Raw genomic sequence first — 16,566 nt, forward strand, 5'->3', positions numbered from 1 at the left:
GGGCTCGGGGCAGCGAGCGTGGGCTGAGAGGCGGCAGCGGCGGGCCGAGCTGAGGAGGCGCAGGCTGTGGCCCTCCGTAGTGACTCGCCCCGGGCCCTGGCCGGTGTGGGCAGGCTGGGGTGCGTGCACCTGATCCATGCACTGGCCGGGGGGGCCAGCCGGGGCCAGGAGGTACCCCGCCCCCGGGGCCAGGGAAGTCGTCGCCATGTCAGAGGCGCTGGGCGCCCCACCGGCCAGCTGGTCGGCGGCCAGGCGGCACTGAGCGGCCTTTGTTTCTCGCTGCAATGACTTCCCTCTTTGGGTCAATTATGCAGCCTAATAGCTGTTATTACGTCTGAACAAAGTGTGTTGCGGCAGCCTGTGCGGTTCCAAGGGCAGCTCACCCTTGTCCCAGCGCCCCGCCACCCTCCAAGACCAGGCGCCGCTCGCTGCTTGGCTGGTCCTCCCCGGGGGTGCCTCATCCCTCAGGGTAACCAGGCAGAGATTAGGGGGAGCCCGAGGGGGGCTGGGGAAGATAGGGTGGCGTGCAGAGCGGCCCCAGGGGACCTCAGCTGGTTTTCTGGAGCTTCTGCCTGGGCTGGTGCGTCTGCCGGCCAGCTGTGTGCACCTGTACTTGCCAGGTTGAAGTCTCGGCAGGGTGAGCTCGCTTTTCCCTGAGCCTCCCATGGAATGTTCTGGAAGGAATAAAGGAGGCCGCCCTGGCCTCGCTGCAGCTCCCCTAGGCATTTGTTCTCTCTCTGGTATGACTCAGACTTCTTTCCTGGGAATCCCTCTGCTGGGGCAGCGGCGGTGCCATCACCGTGGACATGAGTCCCCGTGAAGGAGGGGGCTGGGCGGCGTGGGGCTCCAAGTCTCGACAGCCGGCTCCTGTCCTAGGGGAGCAGTCACTGTGGTCCAGGGTGGAGGGCGTGGCCGCAGGGTCAGCCAGGACGAGCGGAGGGATGCGGCTGCCGCAGGAACAGCACCGGGGGCTGTGCCCAGCCAGCACCCAGGTGTGCGGCCGCGCAGCTCTCGGAACGGACGGGGATGTGCTTACCTCATCCTTGTCGGCTTGGTCCCTGCTGCCGAGAGGGCCGAGGGGCCGTGACAGGAGCCAGGGCTGCCCATGCAGTGGCCATGGGGTTTCCCAGGCATAGCAGCTGGGAAGGGGGGGGTCATTGAGGCAGGGACGTCCGTGCTCGGTGCCTGGGTGGACTGGGGACCCCTGAGCACCCCGGATTCTGTGTGGGTTTCTGCTTTCGCCGTGTGCTGCTTCCCACGGCTGTTGAAACTGAGCACAGAACAGTGGAATAACAAATTGACCTTTTATAGGGTTGTTGGTAATGATTGTTGTTTGAGCTTAAAGCCAAATGTTAGCTTTTCCACCCAATCCCCTCTGGTTGCCGGCCTTCTCTCCGCGACAGGCAGTGCGAGCCTCCCTGGAGCTCACAGCTGGGGGGCGGGCACTGCAGCCCTCATTCGTGGCCGGCACCCAAGCTCTGTCCAGGGTGAGGGGCTCCAGGGAAGGGACGGCAGAGGGGTCGAGGGCTCAGAGGAGGTGAGACAGGCTGCCTTCCAGGCAGCGGTGTGGATGGACCAGGCGCGGCAGGGGTGTTCTGGAAAGCTCCCGAGGGCTGCCCCCACAAAGCAAGTCTGGGAGGCCTTGAGGATTTCGCTGGGGCTCGGATGGGGCAGGGGCGCCTGGGGCCCGAGCCGCCCTCTCCAGCCGGGGCTGTGCTCTATGGTCTGCCCCGGGCAGAGAGCACGGCTGGGATGGTTCCTGTGGGATTGAGCCGTCTCTCCAAGATGCACATCCTTTTTCCAAAGCAGGTGTGGCATTCCTACGGGCCTTCCTTATCCACAAGCCACCAAGGCTGGGGAGCGACTGGCCAGACAAGGGGAATGAGGCAGCGGCTGTGCCCAGGCAGGAATCCCCCTGGGCTGCTTGCATGACAAGCTCCTGGGCCAGCTTCCGCGCAGGGGTGTGGCAGGGCCAGCTTCCGCGCAGGGGTGCGGCATCTGGCCAGCAGCTCTGTCGTCCACATCACACAGGGGCCACATCGACCCCGCCACTCTGCGGAGCTGCTGTCCTGCACGTGGTATCACGGAGTCGCTGCGGTCTTCCCGGGGCCAGCCCTGCTCTGCTGACGGTGGCACAGAGCCCTGCCCTCCTCCGGGCCCACGCAGCTCGGTGGACGGCCTCCCTTGTTGGCGGAGGCAGGACCCTGTTCCTGGGGCAGTTTTCCCAGCCGTATCTGGGCGTGGCTTCATGCCAGTCTATTGGGTGATGACGGAGCCACGGGGCCAGACCTGGAAGGCCCCCCACCATGTGGCCTCCAGGCTGGACCCTCCCTAGCACATCTGTCTGTCCATGGGCACGCTCCCTGCTCGCGCCTACATGACTCCTCGAAGGGCAGGGCCATCCCAGCCCCTCACTGTCCCTGGCAGCTGCCCCGTCTCCCAGCCAGCACTCAGCAAGTGTTGGCTGAGGTCCCCGATCTGCCACTGGCCTCGGGGCCAGGCACTTGGCTCTTGGTGGAGTGCTGAGTCAAGGGGGACCCCAGAGGCCCAACCCACCCAAAGTCACATCATTCCCTACTTCCTGCTTCTCCCATTTGCTGCATTTTCCCAAGGCTCCTGTCTTGCCGTGGAGTTCCTGCGGCCCAGCTGATGGGGCTGCCAGGCAGCAGAGTGGCCCCAGATTTGCCCAGGACTATGTGGGTGGAGGTTCATTGGGGTTGCCGCTGCCAGAGGCAACATTTGAGGCAATGTTAGCTCACGTTTCTTCCCGAAGTCGGGAGACTCTGTGCTCAGGAGTGTGTGGAAATGCCCGAGGGGACGGGCCGTGACCTGCGGGACCAACAGAACCTCTCAGAGAAGTGGGAGATGCCGTCCTCGTGACACAGCTCCGGCCTGGGATCTGAGGACCCAGCAGGGGGCTTAGCAAGAACTGTGACAAGGTCAAGTCCCGTGACGTGGACGGAAGTGCCACGGAAGTGCCACGGAAGTGCCGCGGGTACCTGGGCACTGTCGAGCCTGGCCTTCGGGGACGTTCAGTCCCATACAGAGAAGGGGCGGGTGGTGGGGAGCGACCAGGGCCAGCGCAGGGTCTGTTAAGGTCTCCCTGAGATGCAGGGGTGGGTCCTGCCCTCGGACTAACCGAAGCACACACAGGCCGGGGGGCACGGAGGGCAGCACCGGTGACGACGTGTGCGGAGTGCTCACGGGGCGGGAACATGTGTGCTGAGGGCAGCAGGGTGTGCGGAGCGCTGAAGGACCCGCGGCAGGGATCTGGGCAACGTGTGCATACAGACGGACCCCAGACAGAAGGAACGGCACAAAGGCCCTGGGGCAGGTGGCTCCTGGCATGTCCAAGGCCTGTTGTGGGGGGATGGAAGCAGCCTGATGCTAATGGGGCATTTCTCAGAGGAATACACTTTAAAGGGTGTGTGTGTGCGCGCATGCGCTCGCATGTGTGTGCGTGTGCGTGTGTGTGTGCACACGTGCGTGTGGCAAGGTTAAGAAGGGAAGTGTGGCTGTGGGGCCGAGGCGGGAGCCGGTCAGTCCCTTGGGCCCTACCATGCAGCATCCGCTGGTTGTGAACATTCCATATACCAGGAGGGTAATGGGGGGCGGGGGGCTCAACCTGCCTTGGGCCCTGAGAGACCGTGTTCAGCACATGTAGGTGTGTCCCATGTGAGGGCAGTCCGGGTCAGGGTACAGACCGCCCGGCAAGGAACAAGAAGGAGGCTCCCCCGGGAAGAGGGAGCCTGCACCCCCAGGCATTCCTCGAGGACTCACCACGATGGACTGTTGACGGGGCCTCTGTGATTAGGAGGAAAGTGGGGTGGGGGTCTCTGGGGTCCTTTTGAGCTGAAAAGGGAGTGGGAGTGATATGATCCGAGCAGCTTCATCTCCCGGCTGCCCTGGGAGAAGGCATCCTTTAGCTCTGGGCTAGCAACCTGCGAGAGAGGGGGCTGGTGGCCCAGGGGAGCGGCCGGAGCACGCCCGGCCTCTAACCCCCAGGCTGTGCCTTCCCTGTGGAGCAGAGCCAGCCAGGCTGCCGGGACCCGCCCCCATCTCCACAGGCCCCGCCCCCAGCCCCCCCGCCCCCAGCTGCCTGGTGGAGGCCTGTCTCCCAGGCACCTGTCCTGCCCCTGCTTCCCATACCGGCAGCTCAGAGTCACCTCTCTTCCTGCTCTGGCCTGGAGTGCTTCCTGAGCCACCAGCAGGACTGGGCCTGGGGAGGGGGTGGTGTGGGGCCCTGGGGTTGTAGGTTCTGGGGCGTGTAGGGCCTGGCAGTTTCGGTCCTGGGGGTGTGAGTCTTGGAGGCTGTAGGTCCTGGGGGGCTATAGGACCTGGGCCGGTGGGGGTCCTGGGGCTGTGGGGCTGGGCACCAGGACTTTGGTATTAGGAAGTCGGGTTCTCCGTGGCCCTGCTCTCCAACAGGTGAATTTGCTAAACGTGCTGTCTCACTTCTGCAGTCGGGGTCTGCGACAGGTTGTTCTAGGAAGAGCACGGCAGGTCCTGTGGTCTCTATCACACAGATGTGGCACGAGTGAGCTCTGTCCGTATGAACGTCCTTCATGTCCTCTTCCGCTGCTCCCTGCGTCCCCAGCTAGGCTGTCCTGGTGTCCCCGGGAGCTTGGTGTGGGGCTGGCTGGGGCCGGGCGCTGGTCCCCCACACCGACTCGTCAAGTGACTAGGGCCAGCACTCGGACTCCCGCGAGGGTCTCCGCAGCTGTCCCGTGGCGCAGAATGTTCCCGGGCCTAGCTTGTCACTTTCAGGTTGTTTCTTTCTGGAAAACTCGCAGATGTGCCCGGAACAAGAGAGGCATCCCTGAGAATCTCGGGACCCAGATGGCACGGCTCTCGAGTACGTTTCCCTCTGCTGATCATCAGGACTAGGGAAGAGAGAAACCCAGCCCCCACCGTGGGTGCCCCAATAGAATCTGCTTCCAGAATGAGGGCATGAGGCCGGGCACGGGGCCAGTTGGCTCCCTTACTGTCGACTGTCCCTATGTTCCCCCCAAACGCCGCCATGCACCTGTGGGCGTGCTGCTGTGGGCCGCCTTCCCTCAGGCTGCTCCCAGTCCTGCAGAATCCACCAACCAGCCTGGATATACAAAGGCTCCCTTCCAGAAAAACATCCTTTAAAGTCTGAATTCCTAAGGACCATCACAGCACCCGCTGGGCAGGAGCGGGGTACCCACAAAGGGCGGCTAATGCGGAATTTCATCTCTGAATCCTCCCTCCGTTTGCTTTGGTAACGGAACTCTTCAAAGCCCGCCTGTGGGAGACGGGAATTCTTCCCACTTGGGCGAAGGAGAGCACACCCCCCTGCACGCCGTCCTCTGCTGGTTCCTCCTTTGATGGCCTCCGCGCAGGGCTGCCGCGACAGCCATATGACGGGGAAGAACTTTCAGTCCCGCCCACGGCCTCTGGGGAGGGACGAGGCCTGGCGTTGGATCAGTCACCAATAGCCAGGGTTATCAACATGCCCACGTAATGAAGCCTCCATAAACCCCCAGAAAGACGGGGTTTGGAGAGCTCCGGGACGCCAAGCCAGAATGCTGCCACCATGCCCAGGGGACCTCACCCCGGTATCTCTTCATCTGGCCCTTGACGCCCATTCTGTAACGTCCTCTGTAATAAACCGGCAATCCGGCCAGTAAACCGGTTCCCTGAGTTCCGTGAGCCGCTCGAGGGAAGCAGAACATGAAGGGAACCCCAGGAGGGCGTCGTGGGGACCCAGGATCGGTGGCCCTTGGCTCTCCTGCAGTTTGAGTGTGGTGGGAGGCGGTGGGACAGAGCCTCCAACCTGTGTCGGTGTCCAGAGAGACTGTGTCAGAGCTGGGTTCAACTGTGCGACGCCCACCGTGTTCTTAGACCCCCCCAGCGAGTGTCCTGCTCAGCCGCTCCGAGCGTCTCTGGATCTGGGAAAGGAGCCACAGGCGCAGGTGGTGGGGAAGAGAAGTGGCTCCTTCCGGACGCTGATGGTAGCTGCTGGGTCATTCCGGGTTAGGTGTGGGGAAGATTAGCGTCCTTGCCAAGGTGGGATGGGCCCTGGGAATGGCCCCTTGTCGCTGCCTTTGCTCTCAGTCTCCATAGAAGTGAACAGCTTCGTAAGCTGGGGATCTTCCGTCCCGGCTGGATGACTACAGATCGCAGAACTACGGCACCGTGGGGAGGGTCTCCCTGCCATGGCTCGGCCCCTGCGGCACGTTCCTGATTGTCTTTCCAGCTTATCAAAACTGGCGCCCAGAGAGGTTCTGTTTCCTAACCCATAGATGCCCCTGAAGTCGGGGAGCGAGAGTTGCTTTCTCTGAGCTGCCACGGGCCATTCTCCATCTGTCACCACACACCTGGACAGGTACAGCAGACAACCCCGTATCCTCCCCCAGCGAGCCCCCCATCACTGCCCTCCTAAGGTGTGGGGGGCAGAGTTCACGTGCTAGAATCTCGCCGTACGTGAGAGAGGCCGCCCGGCCGACCAGCAGGTATCCCGAGGCATCTTTGCCCTCAGGATGTCTCTGCTGCACACCTTCCTCCCGGGAGGCACAGAGGAGTTTGGGGACGCATCTGGTCTGGGTCCCGACGGGCCTTGCAGCCCTCAGACGCTCTGGTCTCAGCCCTTGGGGAATTTGGGCTCTGGCCTGTGACGGCCGGCTCCGGCAGGGGAGCCCCAGCTTGGAAACCGCGTACTTTAAATGGCCCCAGCTTGCAGCGGGGAGGGGGGAGAGCTTCGGAGCAAGACGTTGGTATCTCAGTGCCCGTGAATGTGACCTTGTTTGAAAATAGGGTCTTAGCAGAGGTGATCAGGATAAGGTGAAGGCATCAGGTGGGCCCTAGTCCAATAGGACGCGAGTCCTTATAAGAAAAGACACAAGGAAGGCGGCTTCTGGGAAGGGAGGCCGAGCCGGGAGCAACGGATCTGGAAACCTGGGAGGGCCAGGGCTGACGGCTGCTGTCAGAAGCCAGAAGACGCAGGGACGGATTCTACCCCGAATCGTGCAGGGAGCGGGGTGCTACTTGATGCCCTGGTCTCCCGCTTCCGGCCTCCAGGACCAGGAGATGGTAAACTTCTGTTGTGGCCCCTGGATTGTGGTGCTTTGTAAAGGCCGCCCCCCGAACCGAGACTCCGTGCTGTGCTGGCGTTCGTGCTCAGGCTGGGGGTCTCTGGGACTCATGGTCACCTCGTCAGTGACTCTGTTCCTGACCTCAGAGTTACAGGGATACAGGTAAGCGCCCGGCCCAGCACGGCCGTGGGCCTCCGGCATCGCGCAGCCAGCGGGCCGTCATCATACCCGCCCTGCGAAGGGGGGACTGAGGCTCGGAGAGCGCTCACTTCAGGCTCACGGCACAGCCGGACCGCACAGGGGAGGGATGAGCAGCGCCCCTGACGGCAGCTTCTCTGCTGGCACATCGTGGCTTCCAGACTCCGTGCCCCACGGGCTTCCGGACTGGAAAGCCCGAGGGGCAGGGTGTTGGCATGAAAAGGCAGCTGTGGAGGAATGACCTTACTCGGAGTCCCATCTAACCGCCTGGCTTCGTTTCTGGGGCAGCTGAGTGAGCGTCACCGGGGGGCTGGCGCCCTGGGGTTCCACGTGCTCCCCTGTCAAATGGGCCTAACGAGGAGTAGCTCCAGGAAGTGAGTGACGGGAGGCCACGGGAGCCCAGCGTCCGGACTCGGCCTTCCGGTTTGCTGCTGGCCTCGTCCGCGTATGTGGGAGGACACACATGCGACCGCTCGGCCGGGCCCCGCTGAGCGAGGACGGAACCTAGAAGCTGAACAGGGACATCAACAGTGAGTCTCAAACTCGTGGGCAAAGCTTCCTTAGAACAAATGTGGAAACACAGCAGAGTGTTCTTGGGCAAATCTTGGGAATTAGAGTCACCAGGGGTGCAAAGTGGGCTCCAGCACGAAAGCCAGGCCACAAAGCCACGTCCCCAGGGTGCAACAGGCGTTCCAGCAACCTTGTTTGCTCTAGAAGCTGTACAGTAGCCAAATCCCACAGTTACGCATGGAGAAACCGTGTGCTGCCTCCTTTTCTGGCTGGTGGAGCCTTCTGCTGTCCCCAGCAGGCCCGCAGTGTACTCCCAGGGGAGGCGTCCGTCTGTTGACACCCGCTCAGGGGGCAGGATCCCCCCGTTCCGTCCCCGGCCCGATGGGACTGTTTCCTCCATCACCAGCAGAAGACAAGGACGGGAAGGGTGCTGAGGTCACTCTTCCCCTGGAGAAGCAGCGTGGTGAAAACACACAGCTTGTAACGGGCTCTCCAGGAAAACAGAACCCACGGGACATGGGTTGCTGTAAGGGCAGGAGGACATTTATCCTGGCCGCGGACCCGTGTACTTATGGAGGCTGCGAAGCTCCGCGGGCTATGCGGGGGGGCCGGTTGTGTCATTCAGTCTGAGACGGGAAGACGGAGAACCCGAGAGATGGACGTCCCGGCTCCCGAGGAGAGCGAGTTCGCCGTCCTCCCGCCTGGGTGCTGTTGACGGAGTGCCGCCTGTCCCCACCGGTGAGGGAGGAGTTCTTCATTAGGCTTCTGAACCAAATGCTCATCTCTTCTGAAGACACACTCCCACAGACACACCAGCAAACAGGGCGTCCCTTAGGCCAGCCGAGTTGATGCCAAATTAACCATCATCAGGTTTGTCGTCAGACATGCTGAGCCAGGGTCGTCTCGGGTCAGCCCTGTGTGGAGAAACCCTGGCTGCCCCCAGCACGATCCACGGTGAACACCTTCCTGCTGTTCTTGGCCCCATCGCCTCCAGTCCCGACTCCTGTAGCTTTGGGGCTGCCATCATGCCAGCCATTGCCTCCCACCCCCCCGGAAGTCTTGCTTTTCCAGTTTTGTTCTCTCAAGTGTAGGGCTCTCCTTTCCCAGGGAACCTGCTTTCCAAGCCGCTCTGCCGCCAGCAGCTGGAGGCTTTTTTTAGGGATGAGCCGACAGCTCAGCATTTGTACTGAATGTTCTGAGTTGGCCTGGCCTCTGCCGTGTGCACTGGAGGGAACCACACAACGGGAAATGGAATGGCTTCTCAGCCCTGCTGCTCACTTTAGTGACATTCCTTTCGGCTGCCTGGCGTGCTTTCCCTCAAGCTGCATTCAGAGAGCAGCTGCTGGGTTGGGTCCGCTGACCTCCCTGGGTTTCCTTTCCCGCACCCCATCCTGGCTGCCCCAGAGGCCCCTCCTCTCCCGGCCCGGATCGAGGCTGCAAGAGCCCCAGACAGAGCCGGGAGCAAGGCTGGCAGGCCCAGGAGATGCTCAGGCTCCGTGCTCGGGATCTGGGGACGCAGGAGGAGTAAGATGCTCTCCAGTGGACATCCCTCGCATCTAAGGGCTCCCTGGTTGGCTTGTGCTGGCAGGCAGCCCCCGGGGCCCCCGTCTTGCAATCCCCGCAGTCTGTGGGTAATGAGGAACACAACACTTTCACTTCCCCAGGCTCAAGGCCAAGTGGGGCAGCGGGAAAATCAGAGCCAACAGGCGGTCCCCACCTCTGGGGAAGAGGCAGAGTCTCCTCCTGAGGGCCAAGGCTCTGGGCCCCCGCCCCGCTGCAAAGTGGCCCTGCCTCCTCCCTGTGCTCTCTGCACCTCTCCAAAATGGAGATCCTCATGCTGCCCCCGCCCTGGGGAAGGGTGCAGGAGAAGGGGGAGGTGCTCGGGTGGGTTGCCCCCAGGCCCACCCAGCTTAGTGCCCAGACTTCTTCCCAGCGGGTCCTGTGGGCTGTCACCACCCTGGCCTCCTGGGGAGGGTCCTGGGAATGATAGCCCCTGAACGGTCCTGGGGGCTGCGACCTCTCCTGTCCCTTCTGTTTTGTCCCCTCCTGGACCCTGCTTGGCCTGCCGCCAACAGGGAGAGAGGGGCTTTGGGGCCGCCGCAGCCCACTCTGTGCAGCAGTGAGGGGGCGCAGTGACGGTCGCCACGGGCAAGCCTGTCCTGGTCCGCTCTTACCAGCTCATTCCAGGGCGGGGCTGCGGCCCACGGGTCCGGGCCGTCCCCCACGCTGCTCCGGGTCCGTCCGTCCTGCCGCCTGCCCCGCCCCCAGGGACAGCACAAGGCTGCCTCCTGTCAGGTCACAGGCCGCTGTTGGACCACCCTGGGGAAGGACCGCGTGGGTCAGGGGCTGTCAGTGAGTCTGTCCAGGGTCTCCCGGTTCCACGTTCACTGGGCAGCACCAGCGACGTCCCACCCAAGCTGTGTGCCCAGGGGAGCCCCCGGGAGTGTGGGCGCAGGCAGCCGTCTGCTCACCTTCACCAGCATCGTGACAGGTGCCCGCGTGCTGCCGCTGCCTGGTGCCGGCCTGGCTCTCCGCCCGATGGCCCTATCCAGTCCAGCAGGGTGGGAGCTGGAGAGAGAGTACGCGTGGGCTGTGGGCAGTCGCCAGCCGTCCTCCAATACCCCCGAGAGGCTCCACAGGAGGCTCCAGGCCTGGAGCAGGCCCCATGTTCCACGTCCCGAGGGCTCCTGCTCACGGTCCCCGGAGGCCTGTGGTCAGAGACCTACTCCCGGCAAGATTTCTCCCTCTCCACTCCCGGCAGTCCGAGCAGGGGCAGGCCCAGGGTCTGAGACACCCTGTAAAGACACCCAGCGTCTGGCCCCGGCATGGAGTGGCCGGAGGCCGACAGAGGGTGTGTGCTGGGTCCTGGGAGAGGAGAAGCGGGGAGCTCCTCACCTTGTCCCTTGGCCCTGATGGCTTCGTCAGGCTAACCCCCTGCTTGTAGGGGGAGAACGGGGGCCTTCCTCCCCCGGGGGGAGAGCTTCTGGACCCTCACTGCCTCGGTCCCTGTCCTGGTCCTGGCCATGTGAGCCCAGCCAGGTGATGTCCCCTCTCCAAGCAGCTTCTCTTATTTGGGGCTTAGATGAGCTCCAGGGACAAGATTTGCCGACGAGACCCTTGGCCAGACTGCGTTTCCCAAACAGATCCTGCCGACAGCCCCCGCCCCTCATGAGCCTGTCTTCCGGGGCGACTGGTCTTCCCTCCCTGTGAGGCAGGGTCTCCGTCCCCTCCCCAGCAATGGTGTTACAGGGGCTATCCCCGGAGCACAGAGGCCACCGGAGCCCCCTCTCTCTGGCTTTGCTTGCCCTGGGGCGAGGCAGCTGACAGGCGGCGAGGACACTCGAGCCGCCAGCACTGACGTGCCCGTGGAGGGACCTCAGCCCCCGCTGTCCCCCAGCTGAGTCTCCCAGGAACCTGAGCCCGAGCCGCCCAGGCGAGCCCAGGGGAGTGCCCAGTGATGCCTGTTGTTTTCAGCTACCGCGTCCTGAGGTTTGTGGCTTAGACATCGCCCGGGAAGAGGTGCAGGGCCGTGTGGAGCCCGGGACCGCGCTGCGGGATCTCAGCGGCCAGGCAGACGGAGGCTTCCTCGCGTCATGAATAAAATATCTGTTGCTTCCACTGACCGTTCGGGTACTGATTTCCACGGCTCTTTTGTCTCTGGTGAAACGGAGGGCATGTCCCCTGGTGCGTCCTTTGTGGGATCCCCAGGCCGCCGCACCCAGGCTCCGTATACACAGGCACCCGGGCTCTCCTTTTCCCTTTTCCAGACGGAAAGCGCTGGAAATAACAAGAAAAGGGCTGGTGACCTGCACATTTGCCCGCACACCTGGGAACCAATTTTAAATCCTGCCGTGTGACCCGCAGGCTGACCGCGCATCACTGCGGGCGCTGCCGTCACTGAGGGACACGGCAGAGGAGGGAAACCGCTCTCTGTAGAGGAAGGCGTATGTATGTATTCCTGCTGGAGACGTTGCTCTTTCTGCTTGAATGTGTTTGAAGAAATAAACTGTACTCACGGAGAGAGTTGCCAGGAGAAGCTGAGTCGCTGGCTGGAAGGATGCCCTTGGGCCTGGACGCTAGTGGGACATGAGGAGCACCGGCCGCGAGCGCCCCGCTGGGCACGCAGGTCTCGTCAGGTCCTGCTCGGGGCGCCTTCCCACCCGGAGTGGCTGCTGTTTCCTGGTGGGGCATCCCAGCCACGGGGACGGGGGCCTGTGCGCGCTCCCCCTTCCCCTCAATCTCCGGGGCACTGGGTCCCGCTGCAGGTGGGCGCGGCCTCAGGACCTCGGTCGGGGCTCTAGCTCCCCTGCCTCTTCGTTCATGTTCTGCCGGCTGGACGTGGAGGTCCTGGTGGTGACGGGCTTCTGGGACCCCAGTGGCTGTGGGGCGCGCCCCCCGCCACCTGCACTAGATGGGGGCAGGGGTACACCCATTCCGTGAAGACACAGGCACCTGTCACCGGGGCGCTCTACAGGGGCACGGCCGTATTTTCTTCATCTTTGTGGAGTGTAGTGGGTGGTGTTCGCGGAACGAGTGAGGAGAGAGGTGTGGCCTTCTCGGGGCAGCCTGTGACCCTGTTTCCCTTCCTCTGGTTCCACCAGATGCAGGAGGAGGAACGGGCCGGGCGGGCCGGTCACACAGGCTCTTGGCATTGCTAAGAGGAAAAGCTCTCTTGGGAGCCCCGCGCGGCTGGGACGGTGGTCGGGGGCGCGTGTCCTGCGTGTGTGCACCTTTCTCCAGAGCTGCTCCTCGCGGTGGCTGGGCCCGGCAGCCTGGCCTGAAGAGTTAGGCCGGGCTGTTCTCATGGTCGACCACAACTGGCGGGAAGAGAGTAGCGGACGTGCTGTGTGATCCGAGCCCCTCAGATCCCTGGGTTTCGGGAAACCTGCTTGTCTGGAACTGTGGACAAACATCAGGGCAGCCAGGAAAGGACGCGATCCCAACGGACTTGCACGTGAGGGTCAGACTTGCCGTCAGGAGGCGGGGCGAGCGCGGTCGGCTGCTGCTTGCGTGTCTACCCCCTCACTGGGCATGAGTTGGCTCGTTTGGAAGGCAGACAGACCACTTGTTTCCAACACCTTAAATGGTCTGGTCGTGGATCTTCGTGTCACGGGGGAGATTTTACTGTATTTTTTATTTTTGAAAGATTTTATTTATCTGAGAGAGAGAGAGAGAGGGAGCTTAGGCTGGGAAGTTTGCCTCTGTAGTGGCTTGAAGCGAGGCTGGGGAGCGACAGCTTTGGCGGGTCCGTCCCGACGTCGCTGCCCCGCCCCCGCGTCCCGCGGCTGGGAGAAAGCAGGTCTGTCTTCTAGAAAGACTCCACAGTCCACTCATTCCCACCAGCAGCCGCGGCTCGGGGAGGAACTTGTCTCGCACAGGAGGAGGGAGCGGTACGATCATAAACTTGGAATTCGCCATCCCACACGTCAGAGGGCTTGGAAGGGAATTCGTGGGCCACACAAAATCTAATCTCCAGGCATCCGGCAGGAGCCGTAACTCGCTACGGCTGGGGCTCCGCGGCCCTTCGCAGACCCAGGCATTCGCGGTATGGGGTTTGTGCAATAGAAGCCTTAAATCAGTCCCTCTGTGCACTGAGAAGATAGAAGGATATGCCCAGGGTCATCCTTGCAGGGGGGAGGAGGAGGAGGAGGAAGGGACACACACAGTGTTTGGCTTCCATCTGTAGCAGATCGTAGCCCCGTTTTTTGAAGAGCCCCCTAGGTTTTTTACGAGCACTGGGTGTTTCTAGCCACTGATTCCAGTAGAAGTCGTATGTGAACCCGGGTCCGTGCACACTGACCACAGTGCGTAGCCAGGCCCACAGCGAAGCGAAACCAAACTGCAAGTGGGGATGCTGTGTGTCCCCACGGCCCCATTTAAAAGGTCTCCTTTGGGGGCCCCTGGGAGGCTCAGACAGTAAAACGTCTGCCTTCGGCTCAGGTCACGGGGTCAGGGGCCTGGGACCGAACCCGCACTGGGCTCCCTGCTCAGCACGGAGCTGCTTCTCCTTCCCCCGGCTCCCTGCTCGTTTTCTCTCTGTCTCTCTCGGGACTCCCCGTGATGGGATGTGAGCACAGAAAGACGATCGCCGCTTCGGCCCATGGGCACAGGAGAGGCCGCAGGCCGGCCGCCCAGAGCTGCCCTCTAGGGACAAGGTCAGCCGTCTGTGTGAGCTCCCGGCTCTGTATCTACTTATGTAAATAAATGAAAAATTTGCTTATCAATTTATTGTTAGAGCAGTTTTAGATTTGTAGCAAAATGGAGCCGAAGGAAGAGAGCTAGCCCGCGTGCCCGCTCCCCGACCCAGGCACCGCCGCCCCCGCCGTCAGCACCCCGGCCCGAGGGCAGCCCTGCATGGATGTCGGGTGATGTCATCGCCCGAAGGCCAGAGCTTACCGCGGGACTTACTCTGGGCGTTGGGCACGTTACGCTTCCGACAAACGTTTGCTGACGTACCCGTCATTACAGTGACAGGCAGAGTGGCCTCAGCTCCCCAGAAACCCCTGCCGCACCCGACCACCCTCTCTCCCCAGCCCCGGCAGCCCCTGACCTCTCTCTCTTTTTTAAAGATTTGTTTATTCTAGAGAAAGAGAGTGTGAGCGTGACAGGGGAGAGAGGATCCGAAGCGGTCTCTACGCCCAGCACAGAGCCCGACGCAGGGCTCGAGCTCATGACCCCGGGATCAGGACTTGAGCCGAAGCCAAGAGTCAGCAGCTCAACGGCCCGAGCCGGCCCCGCGTCCCAGAGCTCTTGACCGTCTCCCTCGATGTCTCTTCTCCAGGATGTCACAGAGTCGGAACCACTGGGGAGACTTTCAGGACTGGCTTCTCTCGCCTGGTAATAGACCCTTGAGCTCCTCTGTGTCTTTTCACGGCCGGAGAGCTCATTCCGTTCCCGCACGGAACCGCATTCTCCTGTCTGGGCGGACCGCCGTTGGCTCTTCCGTTCACCCGGGGAAGGACGTCCTGGCTGCTCCCAGGCCTTGGCAGTGGTGAAGCACGCGGCCGTCCACACCCGTGTGTGGGCTTCCAGGTGCACATCGGAGCTCGGCCCCTCTGCATGAGCATCAGCAGCCTGACCTGCCGGGCCCCAGGGGAGGAGGGCGTTTAAATTTGAGAAATTGCCAGACGGTCGTCCACAGTGTGGCGGGCGGTCCTCCCGCCTTCCCCGGCACAACCACCCCTGCCAGCACGGGTGGGGTGAGTGTCGCAGGTTGTGGCCTTTCTAATGGGCGTGCGGTGTGATTCCCCTTGTGGTTTTACGGAATTGGCTTTTAGGGGATGCGGTGACATGGAGAGGAAGCCAGGTTTTTTTTTTTTTTTTAGATTTTATTTATTTATTTAAGAGACAGAGCATGAGCACAGCAAGCCGGGGGAGCAGCAGAGGCAGAGGGAGAAGCAGACCCCCTGTGGAGCAGGGAGCCTGATGCGGGACTCGATCCCAGGACCCTGGAGCCACGACCGGAGCTGAAGGCAGACGCTTCCCCGACAGAACCACCCAGGCTCCCAGGAAGGCTGGTTTTGTAAGACAGATGTGAGGGGGGCATCGGCAGACTGGGCTAGCTTGGAAGTGAGTGGAGCGGCCAGATCCTGGGCAGGGGGAGCGCTCCAGGGGCACCCAGAGCAGCAGGGACTTGCCAGCATGGCCGTGGGGCTGGCACGCAGGCCTGGTTGTCTGAGACTACGGGTCACCGGCCCGTCCTGGTCCCCATGGTTGTCCCCTGCCCTGCCCTTGGCCGGTACGAATGCCTCTTTGGAGGTTTGGGGAGCGGCTCGGCGGGAGGCGGGGTTTAGGGGCGCCCACTTCCTGCGTCCTGTGGGACACAGAGCTGGAAGCTGCCCTTGAAGCAAACTCTCAACTCCCAAAGCCGCTCTCTAAGTGGTGAGCTGGTCTGTCCTCTTGGAGGGACTCCCAGACTGTGTCCCCCTCTTGCACAGGGAGCGGAGGATGGAGACAGAAGGCGGTTTGAGCCACAGCGGGGAGAGGCGGCGGCTGGCTTAGTCGGGGCCAACCAGCTTGGGTGCCGCCGGCACAGCCCACAGGTGTTCCTGGGGGGGCTCCACGAGAAGTGGGAGGCACGCCTCTACTCATTCCCAAGGACAGGGTGAGTCCAGATGTGCAAAGACAAGCAAGCAGCTAGGAAGAAGAATAAAAAAGGGGAGTGAATCCGACGGGAAGGAAACAGCTCACCCCGCTGCGACACCAGCAGGTACGCTGCCCACAAGAGGACAGGTGACAACTGGGCACCAGAGAGGAGGGTTGCCCGAGGCGATGGAGTCTCGCTGTGCCAGAAGGTCAGGCTGCCCAGCACAGCCCGATCTGCTCAGCTGGGGGATTCAACTGGGAGACACAGTGGCTGGAAGCCCTACCCAGCCTGAGGGCAACCTCTTTGTAACAAACAAACAAACAAACAAACAAACACCACATTTTGTTCTTCAATCCCAACGCCTCCCGCGACCCTGAGTGCACACGAGCTCCGGGACAGCCTTGCTGGGGTTGGGTGCCAGGCGCCCCTCCAAGGGAGGCATAGCTGCCCCGTGGTCTTGGGACGACCGTCTCCTGTTGGGGTCTGACCCAGCATGCTTGCTTGGACATACACGGCCCACTGGGGCATTTTCCCGGGGCCCCTGGAATGAAAACTACTGGGTGACCCCATCTCCTTCAGCCCGAGGTTACGATTTCCTGCTCCCAGAGCGCAGGGAGCGAGCGGCTGCGGTGGCACTCTGGCCTGCTTGGAGAGAGGGGCCTGGAGCCGCAGGGTCACCGAGGACCTTTGCCAAGCACGGAGTGAGTGTGGGAG

General features: G+C 62.5%; 1 protein-coding gene and 1 long non-coding RNA gene across 2 annotated transcripts; one reads left to right on the plus strand and one right to left on the minus strand.

Moving 5' to 3' along the window:
- Positions 1-2,538: 2,538 nt before the first annotated feature.
- Positions 2,539-12,256, minus strand: LOC116570955. The gene is given in 6 exon segments (XM_032308591.1): positions 2,539-2,833; positions 2,835-3,457; positions 3,460-10,085; positions 10,238-10,334; positions 11,390-11,543; positions 11,783-12,256. Coding segments are annotated over 3 exon segments (1,008 nt in total). The 5' UTR covers positions 3,586-10,085; positions 10,238-10,334; positions 11,390-11,543; positions 11,783-12,256; the 3' UTR covers positions 2,539-2,574.
- Positions 12,257-12,384: 128 nt separating this feature from the next.
- LOC116570956 lies at positions 12,385-15,064 on the plus strand. The gene is made up of 3 exons (XR_004277614.1): positions 12,385-13,928; positions 14,004-14,218; positions 14,336-15,064. It is a non-coding gene; the product is annotated as an uncharacterized LOC116570956 (long non-coding RNA).
- Positions 15,065-16,566: the final 1,502 nt, after the last annotated feature.

Source organism: Mustela erminea, chromosome 12, assembly GCF_009829155.1.
Source record: "Mustela erminea isolate mMusErm1 chromosome 12, mMusErm1.Pri, whole genome shotgun sequence".
NCBI classification, from domain to species: Eukaryota; Metazoa; Chordata; class Mammalia; order Carnivora; family Mustelidae; genus Mustela; species Mustela erminea.